We start from the raw sequence: 18,454 nt of genomic DNA, 5'->3' as shown, positions 1-18,454 counted from the left end.
CATCGGCATACATTTGCACATTCAACTCAGGACATACATTAGGCAAGTCATTAATGTACAGTGAAAAAAGTAACAGTCCAAGAATGGAACCTTGTGGAACCCTAACAGGGTTGACAAGGTAGGGCGATTTGGCACCGTTGACCAAAACACACTGTTTTCTGTTCGATAAGTAAGATTTGAACCAATGTATTGAAACTGCCAAAAAATTGAAATACGTCAGCTTTGTAAGGAGCACTTGGTGGTCAACAGTGTCAAATGCCTTCCTGAGATCAAGGAAGACAGCACCTACATATGGGCTCGTGTCCAACATACATTTAACCTTTTCCACAAAGACACAGTTAGCTGTCTCAGTGAGTGGTGAGCACGAAAACCAAACTGCATTGGGTGGAGTGGAGCGAAACCTTTATCTAAATGTTTGGTGATTAGTTTTGACACCCATTTCTCAGCTATCATATGGCGTATTTCCATTGCAGGGCCTCGCTCGGCTTAGTACGGTATGGTTAGGCCTTGTTAGGCCTTGTTAGGCCTTGTTAGGCCAGACTCACTTTATGCTGTGTTTCCATTACAGTTTAGTAGCTGGGGCAGTAACTATAGTAACGCAGTGTAGGCGGAGCCGTGACGTCATCATCAATGCGAACCACAGAAAAACAACATCAGCCGTTAGCTGTTAGCACTCAAGCTCACAGCTCCTCCTATCTGTTCAGAAACTAGACAAAAGTTAAACAAGTACAAACACAGACTGTCTGTGTCATGGCGAATACAGTCGCTGGTTTATTTATGTCTGTATAGGCCGTTGTTGTGAGTGTGGACGGTCGGAGCATATACTGCGTTAGCTTAGCCGATCTCCATTTAGAAAATACGCATTTTAAAAGGTTTTTCGCCTGCTGTCTGTCTGCAGACTTGTCAAACCATTAATTCATGGTTTTTACTAACCGGTATCAGTATGTTGTTACTTCGGCATCATTTTGAAACGTGTATTACAATTAAATCACGGTCAAATATGTTCATCTTGTTGTAGTTGTAGCCCCCTTGCCAGCGATTCTCTCTCTAGTTTAGCATACCCGACTCAGCCTGGTTGTTAGCCCGCTAAGAACCTCGATTTTATGGGGCCAGAAAAACTGTGAAATAGTACCCGCTAGCCGGTACTACGCCTAGTGGAAACGCAACCAAAAACGGGCACGGCACGGCACGGCGCGGCGCGGCACGGCACGGCACGCTTAAACCTCATTGCCTTATCCCCAGATTTAAAATTGGTGTCACCGTGGCCACCTTCCAGGACGATGGAACTTCCCTTGTGCTGATAGATTGATTCACTAGCATAGTAATTGGTTTTATTAGACCGTCGATATGTGTTTTTATAAAGTTGATGTCTAAATCATCTGCATCCCTAGCCTTAGAACCTCTTAACCCTAAGATTATATTTTTTACCTCAGCCTCTGTGGTTTCCTCCAGGTCAAAAACGGGGTGTGTATCCACAGTCGGGCTGGGTGAAACCCCAGATGGCGAGAAGAGCTTTGTGATGTCCAAAGCACTATTTAAGAAATACTCATTGAGAGAGCTGGCCAACACTGCAGGGTCTTTTATCAGGGAATCATTGATTTTTAATTCTAGAGCATTATTTTCCTGTTTGGTATGTTTACCTAATAGTTTATTTAAGATTTGCCAAACTTTTTTACCGTTACCTTTCGCACCTTCAATTATATTGATGAAAAAGTTTGCTTTAGCCTGTCTTATTGTTTGTGTTACCTTGTTGCGAGCATGAGTGAATTTCTGTTTATCAGTGGATATCAGTGGATGTTTCCCCAATCAATCATTTTCACTGCATCCATAAAACGTTGTTGCAGGTTTTTGGGGATGAAGCGAGAACCCAAGGCAGGGGTTTTAGGTGTGGCCATGAACCTTTTTTTTGTGAGTTTCCTGGTAAAAAGAATAAGATTATGGTCAGAAAGACCAGTCAGGAAGTTGTAGGTTTTAACTATTCTCTCAGCTTTGTTTGTAAATAATAAATCTATCATAGTCTTGGAGGTTTTGGTTATTCTAGTCGGTTTATCCATTAGTTGTATTAAGTTGTGATTATCCATGATCCGTTTTAAGCTCTTTCTATTTTGTTTGTCATTCCAGTTGATGTTAAAGTCTCCTAGAATAATTCACCACCTATGTGTAAAGTGACTTTCAAAAAGTGATATGTTTAAGTTGGTTATAAAGTTGAAATTCACCGTTATTTCACTGATGCTTTTATCAATTTACGGTAAAGTCTCTTGCCCAAGGACACATGTCGACTGCTGGGCTGGGAACTGAACCACTGACCTGCCTTAACACAGTTTATCCAACCAAGTCAGACAAGAGATATGACAGTTTTATATTTTCACTGTAAGATGTGGCTCACTAATTAACTTGGCAAATGTTGTTAATGAGTGTGTGCATGCTCAGCTTTAACTATTGTGGGCATCTAAAGACATTTTCTAGAACAGCAGAAAGTCTTCACATCTTAAGACTGAACTGTTTCAACTGCACATTGGCCATTAAAACTCAGTGCATAAAATGGTTTGGCTTATTTGAAGCAAAAGTTATTTCAGGTTTCTCGCTGTTCTGAGTTTCATGGTTGAGCTAAATGAAATCTAATGTGTGTGTGTGTGTGTGTGTGTGTGTGTGTGTGTGTGTGTGTGTGTGTGTGTGTGTGTGTGTGTGTGTGTGTGTGTGTGTGTGTGTGTGTGTGGTGTGTGTGTGTGTGTGTGTGTGTGTGTGTGTGTGTGTGTGTGTGTGTGTGTGTGTGTGTGTGTGTGTGTGTGTGTGTGTGTGTGTGTGTGTAGGGCGGGAGGCACAGCCGCTCCCCCAGCGTGGTCAGCCTCACCGTGGAAACAGCTCTGTGCAGCTTTGACTTCCTCAACACGTCTGACTGTGAGGAGGAGGAGGAGGAGAGAGGAGAGAAGAGGAGCAGAAGTGGCAGGTCAGAGCTCACAAACTGTGTTTTTTATATGTGTTTGTTAATAGTAAATCCACATCCAGGCCCAGTTCCAAACCGCCCCCTACACCCCACCCCTACACACTTCCACTCCATTGAGTGCTGTTCCAGACCAACAAGTGTGGAGGGAGAGTGGGTTATCAAGCCCTCTAATGGCGCATTTCCACTACACGGCCTCGCTCGGTATGGCTGGGCCTCGTTAGGACTGGCTCACTTTATGGCGCATTTCCATTACAGTTTAGGAACTGGGGTAGTATCTATAGTAACACAGTGTAGGCGGAGCCGTGACGTCATCTTCAATGAGAACCCCAGAAAAACAACACAGCCGTTAGCTGTTAGCACTCAGAGCTCACAGCTCCTCATATCTGTTCAGAAACTAGACAAAAGTTAAACAAGTACAAACCATAGACTGTCTGTGTCATGGCGAATACAGTCGCTGGTTTATTTATGTCTGTATAGGCCGTTGTTGTGAGTGTGGACGGTCGGAGCATATACTGCGTTAGCTTAGCCGATCTCCATTTAGAAAACACGCATTTTAAAAGGTTTTTCGCCTGCCGTCTGTCTGCAGACTTGTCAAAGCATTAATTCATGGTTTTTACTAACCGGTATCAGTATGTTGTTACTTCGGCATCATTTTGAAACGTGTATTACAATTAAATCACGGTCAAATATGTTCATCTTGTTGTAGTTGTAGCCCCCTTGCCAGCGATTCTCTCTCTAGTTTAGCATACTCAGCCCGACTCAGCCTCGTTGTCTCTGGCCCTAGACCCGCGATTTTATGGGGCCAGAAAAACTGTGAATTAGGACCCGCTAGCCGGTACTAGGCCAAGTGGAAACACAACCAAAGACGGGCCACTGACGTCACAGCTCTCTTAAACGGGGCTCCGCGCTGTAGTGGAAACGCGCCAGCTTGCATCGGTCCTTTACCTGCTACTAAAGCTGACCAACGCTGTGTGTGTCCGTCATCAAACACAAACATAAACATCAGACTTTAAAACAAAAAAGAGACATCATTAAAGATTTTGAGAATTGTATTCTAGTTATAATTTATTGATACAAGACATGCTGATTTGGAACCGTTGTTACGAAAAGTTACGGCATTTCCTGTTTCTGCTGGAGAGAGGGGAGTTCGTCCCAAAGCTTGCTGCTGTTTTTACACCCTCTATCTGAAAGAAGGGAGCTTCGTTCAGCTGTGAGTGTGACTGCAGACGAAGTTCACTGTAATGGAGTGGATGTGGGTAGGGGACAGTAAAATCTCTCTCCTGGTACAGAATAATCTCATTGTAAATAAAGTGTCTTGCTGCCATCTAGTGGAGCTGTGTGGTACCGTCACTATAGCGCAGAGCTGGAAAAGCCTTCCTCAAAAGAACAAAACCAACTCAATATATGACTCTATGATGATGTATTTTCTTGGCTTGATGACAAGCAGTCACACACTGCTTGCCATCTCATTGAGCCTTCAGAGGCTCCATCCAGTTGACCCCTGACCCCAGCAGAGTTGATGGAAGCCTCCCTCAACACCGTGGATCTTATTAAAAATTCCTCCTGTGTGTTCAGGTCTCTGCAGGACAGAGGCTGGGACAGCCCCCCCTCCCCCCTCACCACAGGCTGCACCACGTTAGACTGCGCCCTGGTGGTCCACCTCAACAAGTGCAGCCCCCAGCTGCTGGTAAGAGAGCTGCTACACTGCCGTTTGTCATGTCTCAGTCAGAGGGAGGTCTCTGGCTGCCTCACATGCTGGTGTGACATATGTTCCTCTAATTTTGTCCGTCAAGGTTCCAGCTTAGCAGAGATACCTGCTATGGAAAGAAATTGAAATACAGGACAGTAAAGATAAAAGTTCACACAAGGTTTATAAGAATACAAATTATAGATACATAGTACCTCTGGTTATGTAGCATGATCATTTGAAGAATTAATAGTGTATGGCATAACTTTTTCAAAAGGAAGTAAAGTGTCTTTGTAACCTATTACACTATTAGATTTGTCCATTCCCCAGGAAACCTACTCTATAACACCTACATTAAAACTATATGATATTCATCTTCTCATGTTATATGTGACGTTATGTCTGCAGTGTCTGGGTATGTTTGGTCCCCTGCGCTGTGGAGAGATGTACGCCTTGGACAGACTGCTGAGGGAGGCTCAAGTCCTCGAAACCATCCGACGCATCGCCAAGGACAACCCGAGGCGCTTCAGACAGCCTGCTGAAGGTCAGCTGCAGTCTTTATATCTATGTGGCCCTGTTCTCTCTGTGTGTCAGCATGACCTGCAGACATCCCTCTCATCAGCTCAAGAGCTCAGAGCAGATGTGTGGAACTCAAGGCCTGTGAGACGAATGCACCCTGGCACCACATTTTATGTGGCACATGAAATCTTGAAAAGAATAACGTTTAATAATATATATTATATATAATACAAACCCCAATTCCAAAGAAATTGTGACGTTGTGTAAAACATAACAAAAAACTGAATACAATGACTTGCAAATCCTTTTCAACCTATATTCAATTGAATGCACAACAAAGTCAAGTTATGTAATGTTCAAACTGATAAACGTTATGTTTTTTTTTATGCAAATATTCACTCATTTTGAATGTGATGCCTGCAACGCGTTCCGAAGAGTATATATATTTATAAAGTCTTACAGTTAACGCCAAACCTTTGAGCGACCATAATGCTTATCTGCATTACAGATTCACAGAGGTGGTTCATATTTCAGCCAACAAGTTCAATTCATGAACATGCTGCCCGGATCATCACCCGCACCAACTCATCCGACCACATCACCCCTATTCTCACTCAACTACATTGGCTTCCTGTACGCTACCGTATTGAATACAAACATCTTCTACTCACTTATAAAGCTCTCCACAACCTTGCCCCCATCTACATCAACGACCTCCTTCAGCAGTACACCCCCTCCCGCACCCTCCGCTCTTCCTCCGTAGGACTTCTCACCATCCCAAGCTCTCGCCTCAAAACCATGGGTGCTCAAGCTTTCAGCTGCTCGGCTCCCAGACTCTGGAACTCCCTGCCACTACATATCCGACAGTCTGATTCCATAACAACATTCAAAACCCAACTCAAAACCCAACTCAAAACCCACCTGTTCAAACTGGCATTCTCTTTATAAACTGTACCCTGTGTCCTTTTGTGTCCTTTTGTAGTCCATTTCCTGTTGTTTGTCTTGTTTTACCCCGGCTGACATTTCATTAAATCTACTGTTTTAATTTTCCCTATATTACCCTATGCCTTGTAAGGTGTCCTTGGGTGCTATGAAAGGCGCCTCCAAATAAAATGTATTATTATTATTTATTATTTGTCCACCAGGCCTGCATAATGGTCTAAATATATCATATATTAAAATAAACTCCTATAATACTTTGCAATTTCATCTGGATTTTATTTTTATTTCATAATCAAAATGCAACCATTTCACAGGGCCAATCTGAGTATTGTACGCACATTTGATCTAAATCTTGTCACAACAGTGCCGTGTGCTGAAGAATCATGGCAACAATGTTAATGTAAATACATTATCTACAAGAATTGGAGGAAAGAGTTAGGAATAAGCAGTAAGTATAACGAGGGGTTACGTATGGTAACCCTTGTTATATAAGCACAGGCGGAGCGCTCTACTGGACTCTATGGTACTACCCCTTGATCATATCATGCAAGCATTCATCCACTGAGACTTCCATAACCGTAGCCGGCCCCGGGGCGGTCCTATCTGAATGCGCGCGCATCTCACCGTATAAAAGGAGGCCTCGCCTCCTGACTGTCATCCTACACCTCTCTTCAGCGAGCGGCATAGGACAGACAGTGCCCAGAGTAGAGGGCTCCGCCTGTGCTTATATAACAAGGGTTACCATACGTAACCCCTCGTTATATCTCTCACAGGCTCCGCCCTCTACTGGACTCTATGGGTACAGTGGGCGGAGCCCCGATGTATACACGCGCTGTCGTCCAACAACACCGTTCCATCCCACTGCCCCTGACCGGCTTTCTGGTTAGCAGCCGCTGCACCTCACTCACCTCTCCCTCGGTTGTGACCGTGGAGAAGTCTGGGCCGCGGCTGACAGAGCACACTCCAACGCGCTTACCTCGCGAAAAGTGTGCTCGGAAAACAGCGCTGAGGGCTCTCCCCCCCCGCCCATAGGCAGACGGAGAGAGTCCCCAGCCCTGTATGGGCTCACTATGCACCACCTCTCCCGAGTCCCTAAGGAGCACGGGGAGAGCGCAAGTGCCCCATGTCCCCCACACTCAGATACTGACCCCGTGCAGAGTGTGTGTGGACTATAGTGTGGGCTATATAAGGGCTCTCCCCTTCTGCCCTTAGGCAGGCGAGGAGAGCCCTCCAGCCCCGTATGGGCCCAGCGCGCACTACATCCCCCGGGACCCTCCAGGCAGAGGGGGGGGGGTGCAATTTAGGTTCCCTGGCCCCACTATGGGGTGGAAGACTAAAGCCCCCTAGCTGAATAGCCTAGAGTGTGGCCCCGCTCCGGTCACCCCGGATCACAAGCAACTCGGGTGCACCGACAGAGCGGTTAATTCGGACACTCTCTTGGCTGACGTTAAGGCAAGTAGCAATGCTGTCTTCCACGACAGTGCTTTCAGGGAGGAGAGCTCCAGAGGCTCAAATGGTTCTGTGACCAAAGCCTCGAGCACCAACGGCAGGTCCTAACTCACAAGATAGGTGCTCTATTCTCCGCTCCTCACACCATCGCTGGAATCCCAGCCACTTTGGCCTGTAACAGGCTGTGGTGGATCCCGCTCTAGCTGCCTGGATAGACTGAATAACTCTGTCAGACAATCCACCCTGTCTCAGCCTGTCCCTCTCAGGAGCCAAGCCTGAAGAGGACGGCCCAGAGTGGGTAACGCCCTGATTGCACCTGCCTCTTGAGACATCGCCCCCCAGAACTGGGGAACCGCATTCATCTGTGTCATCTCTGAGTACCACAGAGCCCCGACGCGATCCGGAGCCACTAGGATGACTGACAGACGTTCTCGCCTCACTCTCCCCAGGAGAGGGAGAATGAGACGCAGCGGTGGAAAGGCGTATAGCAGCTTCCTTGGCCATGGCTCGTGTGCAAACGCGTCCACCCCCAAGGGCGGAACGTCGCTCAGAGCCATGGAGAACCACAGGGCACAGTGGCTGTTGCGCCGGCTGGCGAACAGGTCCACTTCTGCTCTCCCGAACTGGGCCCAGACCTGCTTCACCACCTCCGGGTGAAGCGCCACTCGCCTGGCAGGGGGCCGCCCCTCGACATGAGGTCGGCCCCTCTGTTCTCCAGTCCCGGGATGTGGAGGGCTCTCCGAGATAACACCACCTCTGAAGCCCATAACCACAGTTTCTCCGCTGTGGTCAACAAGGCGGCGGAGCGGACTCCGCCCTGCCTGTTGATGTATGCCACTGTGGTGCTGTTGTAACCCGAGTGGGACCACAACGTGAGCAGCCGCCATGAGACCCAGAGTCTGCATGAAAGTCAAAGCTGTCACTGTTGCCCCCTGTCGCAGCCTGCGAACCGACCGAAGCAGGGACCCGCGTCTGCTCTCTGACAGGGTGGCGCGCAGTGCGCCTGCATCGAGCACCACTCCCAAATACCACGCCTGTTGGTGAGGTATGGGGGTGCTCTTCTTCCAATTGATCTCAAAGCCCAACTTGGTTAGGTGTAGGATCAATCGTGCTGTGCAAAACATTGCCCGTTCCCTGGACCTGGCCATGACTATGAGGTCGTCCAGATAAAAGAAAACTCTCATGCCACGGGCGCGCAGTGGCTGGAGCGCTGTGGCCACACATTTGCTGAATGTGCGTGGGGATAGGGAGTAGCCGACCGGTAATCTGTTGTACTCATAGGCTATCCCCTGGAAGGCAAAAACGCAGATACTTTCTGTGCTCTGGAGAAATGTCTACATGAAGGTACGCGTATTTCAGGTCGATGGTGGTGAACCAATCGCCTGGCTGCACAAGCCCCAGTAATTGTTTTATAGTCAACATGCGGAATTTTCTGCAGGCATGTGTCGATTCAGACTGCGGAGATCTAGAATAGGTCTGAATTCCCTGTCTTCTTGAGAACCAGGAAGTACATGGAATAAAGACCACTTTCTCTGTGCTGAGGGTGCACGACAGACACCGCCTGTTTTTGCACCAGGGCAAGAGAGGAAACCCATCTCCTCCTGGGATGCTAGATTTACCTCCCGTATGCCTTTGAATGGAGGCGGGATGCTGCAAAACTGGAGTGAATAACCCTGTTTCAGCGTCCTGTCCATCCACCTTGTTAACACACAACTGAGTTTCATTCCCCATAACACTGTGTTAGGGGACAAGCACTCTGTGATACTCCCTGGTGACCCGTTCCGCCGCAAAACTCCCCGTGAAGGGAAGTTCTGCCCGGGTCGACACAGAAAGGGCAGATTTTTTACGAGGTCCCTGATGCCATAATGTCCCCTTTACCTCTATGGTAAACTGCATTAATCGGAGTCTTGCCTGCGGAAGCAGATGGGCCGCTAGGCTCTCGTCCGAGCGGCCCTGCACCCTGATGATACCTGCCATGGCTGCTATCGGGGCCTTCGTCCTCAATGGCTGCCGCCACGTCGACTCCACACACGGCCAGATATCTGGCACCGGGGGCGAGGCGAAGGCCGGCTGCGCCGGATGCACCTGGCCGTAAAACCCCTGTCGAAGGCGGCTGACTGGCCTTGGTGGCAGCGGTGGGGGGAGCGGTAGGCCCACACGCTCCGCCGCCAGGGTCATCACTGCCGGGAAGTCCAGACGCGCAGACCTGTGTGCTGGACCCTCCAGACAACGAGGCGTCCTCCTCGTCTTCCTCCTCCGTGACCATGGCCACCCGGATGATATGATCAAGGGGTAGTACCCATAGAGTCCAGTAGAGGGCGGAGCCTGTGAGAGATATAACAATGTGGGATAAAAGAAAAACAAGATCTGACTTAGATCGCAATACATTTATGGTTTGCATATCATTAAAATGGCAAACATGAGTTTATCCCATGTTGATGGACTCAGTCTGTGTTAGAAATCTGACACAAACAAAGCTTCTCTGCCTGAATCCTCCTCCCCCTGATGTCAAGGTTTATTTTTGAAATGATGCTTATTTGTGCAAGGACCTATCTGGAAAAAAGTTCTGATGGGTTCAGACAAATCTAAAGTTTGCTAGAACAAAAGGTGAGTAAGGGAACCTTTTCAGTTGAGGGGGTTTCTTCACACAAGGTCAAGGGTCCATGCTCAAAGCTATAGGAACCACTCCAAATACAAAAGACTAACTCTGTCCCATCTTCTTCCGTCACAGTGATACCACAGCTGGGCCTGTGCCTGGGTGCTGAATTACTATGGCAACAGTGTGTGGGGCAGGGCAGTGTGTACAGCGTCTCTGCTGAGAGCTTCCTGCTCACTCTGTCTGCAGTCTACTCCAGAACCCTGCCGGAGAGGGCCAGCAGCATGGGCGACACAGGTACAGCTACACCTGCACGGTACTGCCACTGTCCAGGGTTCGTCCTGAGATAACACCTGTGTGTGTGTGTGTGTGTGTGTGTGTGTGTGTGTGTGTGTGTGTGTGTGTGTGTGTGTGTGTGTGTGTGTGTGTGTGTGTGTGTGTGTGTGTGTGTGTGTGTGTGTGTGTGTGTGTGTGTGTGTGTGTGTGTGTGTGTGTGTGTGTGTGTGTGTGTGTGTGTGTGTGTGTGTGTGTGTGTGTGTGTGTGTGTGTGTGTGTGTGTGTGTGTGTGTGTGTGCAGTGTTCTTGTGCCTAGTTGAGCGAGTGCTGGATCAGAGGTTACCACGGCGAGGCAACAGAGACGGAGTGATGGTGACGCTGTTCCAGCTGTGGAGTTACATGGAGGCCAACTGCATCACTGACATGGACACACACATCACTGAGGTGGCAGAAGAAGGTATCTCACACACACACACACACACACACACACACACACACACACACACACACACACACACACACACACACACACACACACACACACACACACACACACAACGCTTGATAAATGCAGACACATTATAGTTACCGTGGCAGTTCTCAGTGATATCCTGCCTCCCACAGTGTGGTTGGTGCAGAGCCTGGCGTCATGTGACCAGGAAGTGATCGTGCAGGCTCTGCGGCGCCCTCCAGAGTGCAGCCTGAGGAGAGAGGGACTTCATGCTGTGGCCAAATTACTGAGAGACCCGCGAGGAAAAGTGTCAGCCTCTGCCAGCTCTGTGCTGAGGAGCCTGGCTGCTCAGCCCGGGCAGAGGGAGCAGGTGTGTGTGTGTGTGTGTGTGTGTGTGGTGTGTGTGTGTGTGTGTGTGTGTGTGTGTGTGTGTGTGTGTGTGTGTGTGTGTGTGTGTGTGTGTGTGTGTGTGTGTGTGTGTGTGTGTGGTGTGTGTGTGTGTGTGTGTGTGTGTGGGTGTGTGTGTGTGTGTGTGTGGTGTGTGTGTGTGTGTGTGTGTGTGTGTGTGTGTGTGTGTGTGTGTGTGTGTGTGTGTGTGTGTGTGTGTGTGTGTGTGTGTGTGTGTGTGTGTGCAGTCGTGGAATGTAACTAAGTACATTTACACAAGTAACATACTTAAGTATAATTTGGACATAATTGTACTTACCTTGAAGCCAATATTCTACTTTTTACTCCGCTACCTTTGTACAACACTCATAGTTACTAGGTATTTTTACATTTAAAAGTACCCTGATTTGAAGTGATTGAAGTGTACGTAAGTCACTTCAATCACAATAGATAAAACAGTCAGCTAAATAACATGTTGGGTAATTATGAAGCAGAATACAAATATTGAGTCATAAATCTTCAATAAGGAAAAGACTTAACATGGACAGCAGTGTAAAAGTAGTCCTGAGATCAGTTAGTACACAGTAAGACACGGATATAAACACTACACACTCTCCTCCTCAGGCGCTGGTCAGCTGTTTGGAGCTGCTGGAAGACGAGCAGTCGGACACCAGAGTGTGTGGATGCAAGGCTCTAGCATGTCTCAAGGTACACACACTTCTCTACTTTTATGGCACCACAGTGATGTAACATCATAAAGTCTTATCTGTACTAGAGTGTGTCCTCCTAACCATGCTAAATAACGTATTTTATCGATTGTTATTCCAGGCCAAAGAGAGTATCGACCAGTTAGTGTATCTCTGTCGGACGGACAAGGACGATGTCCGAGACGCTGCCAAACAAGCGCTGCTGGTGCTCGGTAATAAACATCACCATATTACTGAATGACAGCTAAACAATGCACTTCCTGGATAAACTCATATCCATGTATAAAATAGTATTAAGAAATAATGTGCCTGTATTCATATATTTTGTATTTTTGTATCCATTATTGTTTGTTTATTCCATTCATTCATATATTTGTGATATAAGACAATAGAATGGTGCAGTGATGACGTGTTTTCGTTGGCGGCCCTGGAAGTTAGCATTGCTGGCTAGCGCTCCCTCGACTAAAGCAATGTGATTTTAACATTGGAGTTGGGATATTACAGAAAATAATAAAATATGTGGTTAACACACGTTTATGACAGCTACACATTCTGTTCGGCAGGATACTCTCTACATATTAATGCCACCTTTTTGATTTTTGAAGGGTAAATGCAATTGCCATAAGTACAGTAAATAGCTAACTTAATGCCATAAAGCACATTTCAGTCACGTCACCACCGCTAAGCTAAAGGGTGGCTAATGTTAGTTCTGATGAAATGTTGCCGTCTAATTTAGCCACTTGTTAGCAACCGCCGCTTTTTAAGACAGGAGTGGGATATTTGATGACTTATTTTTTGCCGTAAAACAAAATGTGAAAAATCTCCTAAACTTGTGTTCACCACAGTCTGTTCTCAGAAAACAGTTGACTAGAGACGAGGGAGCCCGAAAGTGCTAAAATGCTAACTAATTTCCAGGTTTATGACTCATTCCTGCACCACTCTATAGTTAAAGCAGAAATTACAAATATACATCTTGCTTGTTTTCTGTCATTTCACTTTGTCCAGTGCATTCACTCATTGGTCCATTGTTGCATTCCATTTTTTTTTGTTCTTCAATCCATTGTGTGGAGCAGGCGAGGAGGGGAAGATGGCCCACAGACACGTGGAGACGTCTCAGGACAGCATCCCCAGACTCTTCGCTCCAGGAAGCATGGCCAGCACTGCTTTCTAACACTTCACACACACTGGGTGGGAGAAAAAACTGAAATAACACAAAAAGCCTCAATGAGAATATAAAGTAGGTTTTTTTATTTTCCAATACTACCACTAAAAATCAGAGAGGTAACTATGGTATCAAGGATAGCCACTCTATTTAACACTGGCAAACATGTAAAGTTATTAAGCTACAAACACACCAGTTTATGTTCATCAACCTGTGCTAACTACCAAGTTGGCGTGTAAGAGTGTGAGGCAGGATGTAAAATGTGAGCAGGCTTGAAGGGAAAGACAGATGAAGGGAGAAGGATGAAATGGATACTGAAGGAAGGAAATGTAAATCAGATTCATATCCAAATCAAATAACTGGATATTGATCCATCATGGCACAGACACAAAAACATTATTTTGTAAGTGGATTAGGAAAAGTGTAAAGATCTATTTTAAGTCACTTTATTCAGATAATTCACATTTTCACAGCCTACTAAGTGCCCAACATGTTGAGTGTCTTGTACTCCGACTCTCTGTGGTTTTGACTTGTACCAGTAGGCATACATAGAGTACATCTACAGTACACTGCTACTCCTACCATTAACTTTTCTTAGTGGATACTGCTGTCTCTTGTTAGGGCCTGAGCATGAGAGTGCTGAGACCCCAACGCTGTCCCTAGCACGAAGTGCGAGGAAACCTATTGTTTTCCTGAAGATTCTTATTTAAGGTGTTTTTGGAAAATGTTACCCCAGTTGCAACATATTTTCATATAACTCTGCCTTTCCTATAGCCATGGCTCTACTAGCTTGTTGATTTAAAGACTGAGACCTAAGTAATGCAGCTGTACTGCAACACTGCAATGCACCTGAGAATGGATGAGCTCCAACTTCCCACACTTCACTGATGCATAGATCTGGGCTGCACAATTATTCAAATTTCAAATCACAACAGAGCCGGCCAGCTAACCAATCAGAGCAGACTGGGCTCTGGTTTCAGACAGAGGGTGAAAAGAGGTGCTGCAGCACAGGCAGTATGAGAAAAATAAAGAGCTTTTTGAACATTAAATGTCACAGTAGAGACACTCAATACTAATATGAACCTGAAAATGTGCAGAATAGGGCCCCTTTAATAAAAAATCCTTGTTTTGTACAGATTCGCACAAAAAAACACTATATTATCATTTATATATGTTTTCCATTCATATGTGAATAAGGTTTCAAAATGATCATTTACTTCAATATCACAAATCATATCGCTATTGCAATATCAGTCAAAAATAAACACAATTTGTTATATTTTCCAAATTGTGCAGCCCTAGCAGAGACACTGTGATGAACTTATAACATCAATATCCGAACTTCATACATGTCACATCACAGTGGGCATCACATGCATCATTCTGAAGTTGACTTGGGTGTCCTGCAGGTCAAAGGGCGGGGGTGATGGAGATCCACCAACTGGGCAGCAAAATAATGAATGGGATTTTTATTGGATCCATTTGTTGACGCATGTTCTTCAGTCTTAATGGAACTGTCTCTGGGGCTTTTTTGCTCATGTAGAGCTAAATGGAGGTAGGGGTCTCTGATGCATGGACAGATACTGGAGATCTGCTACTGCTGGACTCACTGTGAAACGTCTTCCAGTTCAAAAGATACAAAGGAAAGCTTTTTACTCTCTGTCTCGCAGAGGTTTATGTTTAATGCTGTCATTATATTAGCACCAGGTTGAAAAGAAAGAGAAGCTCACACTGTAGTTTTAAATAAAGAGTTGAGACTGTTGCTAAGCTGCTTCTGCACAGTGATAGGTTAAAACAATTCAGTGCCATCACTCTTTACAATAATGACATATCTTATTCTTTATGGAATTACATACTATATGATTATTTGCCACTGGAGTTCAATATTCTGTGATTGTAAATTGTTTTTTTTCTTGACAGTCTTTATTTGTAAATGTATACTTTGTTTTATAAGATGTGTTTTACTGTTAAAATGACATATATTATTATCAGTTTGATAAATTGATTAATTGAATGACTTACCACTGACATATCTGCTGTAAATGAAGTCACTGAATATTTGCATTACTGTCAGACTGCTGCGGAGGGCTTTGTCTTTTGAGAAGGCAAAGACACCATACACCTTTCTTGGTTGGGTATATCGACATTTGTAACAGTTGAACTTCACACTTAAACTAAAGATTTTCTTTACAAAGAATGAACATTGCATTTTTCTGCGTTGAGTTGATTTGGCATCCTCAAAAATGTGGTCATGGAATTATAAATGATTGAAGGGCGATACCAGTGTTTTGCATGTTTATGCCATTTACTACCAATGACATACTAAAATATTTCCACTTCTGCTGCTGACAATTCTCCAAAGTGAGCCCATTACACTCACCAAAGAAAAACATTGTAGACCTACTGTACTTTGTTATTATTGGCTTCATAATAAAACTATCTGTGATTTTTGTTTGGACTCAGGATTCCATTATAACACATCATCGTAGCATTATGAATTAGTAACTCTAAAATAAGAGCTGCAATTATGAAACGATTCCTAAAATGTTTGAAGGGATCTTATCATCTTAAATATTTTCTGAAAATAATTAGATACTAAGTCATAGTTGGGGGACAATGTTGTCATTTTACTTTGGTGAATGCAGTTAGTATCATAATGGCAAACATAATGGCTAAATTAATAAAGTAACAAAATGTAAACACAAAGCTGATGCTCCCTGTGATGGATTACCAAACTCAAGCAAATGTCAGCTATCTTTAACTCGATATTGATACATTACAATACATTACATTATGATACTGTAAACATAAAAAAATGTACAAAACTACTAACTTTGGAAAAGTGCCAGCGTGTGAAGTCAAGAATATCTTTTTGGTAGATGGGGTTACAAATATGCAAGTTCACTGGTTTTATTTATCCACACTGAGTTTACAGATGTCAGTAAAAATGCCAAAGTTTCCAGGCCAGTGACCGTTAATTGTAATCGTGTTGATCCTTTTCATAGTGACACTGCTGATGATGCCAGTCTGCCTTTTCCTTTCCTGAGCACTAATGACTGATGGTCTTTTATTGATATCATATGGATGTGTTCAAGTCTCATACTGTATGCTATGCTAACACTATGATGTAAACATGTTGTATTGAAATTGACATTGTGCAGTTCTAGCAGTCAAAAAAAGACATTTCTACTGACAGGAAATTATGTGTAATTCTTAGCCATGCCAGCAGTAGCACTGTGGAGATGTCAATGTTGCTCAGTTAGCCAGACAGAAATATCTCAACAAATAATTAATAGAAATTGGGTTCAGGCCCCTCATTAACCCAGGATAATTTGTAAAACCAATAATTGTGACAAAATACCTGTAGGACTACTGCAATTCCTTAAGCCTCTGCTGTACATTGTGTAAAGTGCTTTTTGGCAAATGTTAACATCAGCATGTTACATTTGTCACTTAGGACACGTTAGCATGCTCACATTAGCATTTAGCTCAAAGTGCCGAAGCAATTTTCACAGAGCTGCTAGCATGGTTAAACTGGACTATAGGCCTACTTTTTTCTGTTGTCTAAGCTTTTAAACCATTGTCGACAATGTTTTCTGCTTTTTGTTCTAACAACATGACATGTAACAATGTAGTAATTTCAGTCTTGCTGCAAGTTTAAACTGTACTTAATTTGTTTTTTTACAACATGTGAACATTTGTAATAATTCCACAGAAAATATGACACAGCTTTTGTCTATAAGAAGGAGGGTCCAGGTTCCTATATGAAATGTGCCAACCCTGTATACTTCTCTTAGACTGACTTACATGTTCAAGCAACACTGTGATTGAAAAACAATTCTGTAGCTGTTCTTAAAATGATGTTACCATTTTCACAGAGGTTAAGGGCCATATCTTTAAAATATATATTTAGAGCCATGAGAAATAATGTAACTTCTAAGACTAAATTCAAGATTATCTCGATGTTATAAATAGGACTATATCAGAATATGGGGAAAAGGTTTAAGTAGAATTCTGAGATGAAATCATTATTTATGAACTCGGATCTGAATCTCTGATTTAGGTATTCTTAGTATTTTTCACAAGGCCTATCCCTTTATGCATCATCCTTTCATATTTATTGAAGGCAATAATGACTTACTGATGTACTGCTGTGTCCCTGAAAAGAACTGACATTCAGACATATATTCAGCTGTTGATCAGACAAAGAGCTATTTGTACAGTGTTTTAAATCTGGATGTTTAGTTCTTATTCAGCATTAATTGTGCGACAGGCTGCAGTGTCACTGGAATCATAATATAGGATTTTTCTTTAAGTGGGAAACTCACTGTTTGTGTATGTATATTTGATGGCTTCCGCTGTGTTAAATGATTTTACCACTATTGTGCAGCCCTATTGTTTTGTGAAGGACAGCAGCTATCTGCAGCTATACCTCTGCATACATCCCAGTGTTTAAGTGCCTCAAGCTTTGATAGTAACAGAGATGCAAGACATAGATGAGATTGTGTGAAGCAGTGGGAAACCGCTCCAGCACAATATATTTTCCCCACAACCTTGATTAGTTGTGCAGTATTGGAAACATTTCTTTTTTTTCTTTTCTAAAATATATTTCCAGTCATTCTGGTGTTGAATATACACAATATTAAAATATGTTCAAAGATTGTCTCATGTACCATTGTTTGTGTTAATCATAGTGAGCTCAACATACATATAACAATAATGTGGTCATAGACTAACATTTTCCCAGCACTGTATATATGTATATATATATATATACATTTTTCCAGCACTGTATATGTATATATATATTTTATATCTCTTGAGACTTTACCAATAATTCAGCATTTTCATTTTTTCTGTCTAATTTGAAAAAGCAGGGAGTTTGTTTATACAGGACAGTCAAGACACAACGGTGCTTTACATAAAGTATAAACAAAACTGTAGAAATGTGTATTCATTCATTTTATTCTATGACAGAAACACTGATACTGTGATAGACATCAGCTGTATTGTCCTTATTAAAGAACAGAGAACACATCTTAGCTCAGGTGTGCACAATATCAGAACAATTATGAGGGAAGCCCTGTCGTTCATGCTTTGATTCAAAACCCATGGATGCATGTGACTGCACAATCAAACTCATTTGAAGCTTCCAAAAGGCAGTGAATAAAGATTTCTGTTGACTTTCTCTTTCTGGTCATTTTTGCAGTCAGTAAGAGCACAGACTAATATATGGGACATTATCCTACAGATGGGTCATTTACTACAGTACATTGACAACAATTATACTAATTGCCATCGTATTACTTAAAACAAATATTACATTTAAAAATC

General features: G+C 43.9%; 1 protein-coding gene across 1 annotated transcript in view; it reads left to right on the top strand.

Moving 5' to 3' along the window:
* Window positions 1-17,782, top strand: part of ripor1 (RHO family interacting cell polarization regulator 1) — a 67,111-nt gene extending 49,329 nt beyond the window's left edge. The window contains 9 exon segments of the mRNA XM_034141783.1: window positions 2,811-2,947; window positions 4,520-4,631; window positions 5,040-5,175; window positions 10,273-10,434; window positions 10,715-10,870; window positions 11,038-11,234; window positions 11,876-11,959; window positions 12,080-12,170; window positions 13,032-17,782. Coding sequence (XP_033997674.1) covers window positions 2,811-2,947; window positions 4,520-4,631; window positions 5,040-5,175; window positions 10,273-10,434; window positions 10,715-10,870; window positions 11,038-11,234; window positions 11,876-11,959; window positions 12,080-12,170; window positions 13,032-13,129 — 1,173 coding nt within the window. The 3' untranslated portion in view covers window positions 13,130-17,782.
* The last annotated feature ends 672 nt before the right edge of the window (window positions 17,783-18,454 follow it).

This window comes from Trematomus bernacchii, unplaced genomic scaffold (assembly GCF_902827165.1).
Source record: "Trematomus bernacchii unplaced genomic scaffold, fTreBer1.1, whole genome shotgun sequence".
NCBI classification, from domain to species: domain Eukaryota; kingdom Metazoa; phylum Chordata; class Actinopteri; order Perciformes; family Nototheniidae; genus Trematomus; species Trematomus bernacchii.
The sequence above is the reverse complement of the archived record's forward strand: the minus strand, read 5'-3'. Positions and strand labels throughout refer to the sequence as shown.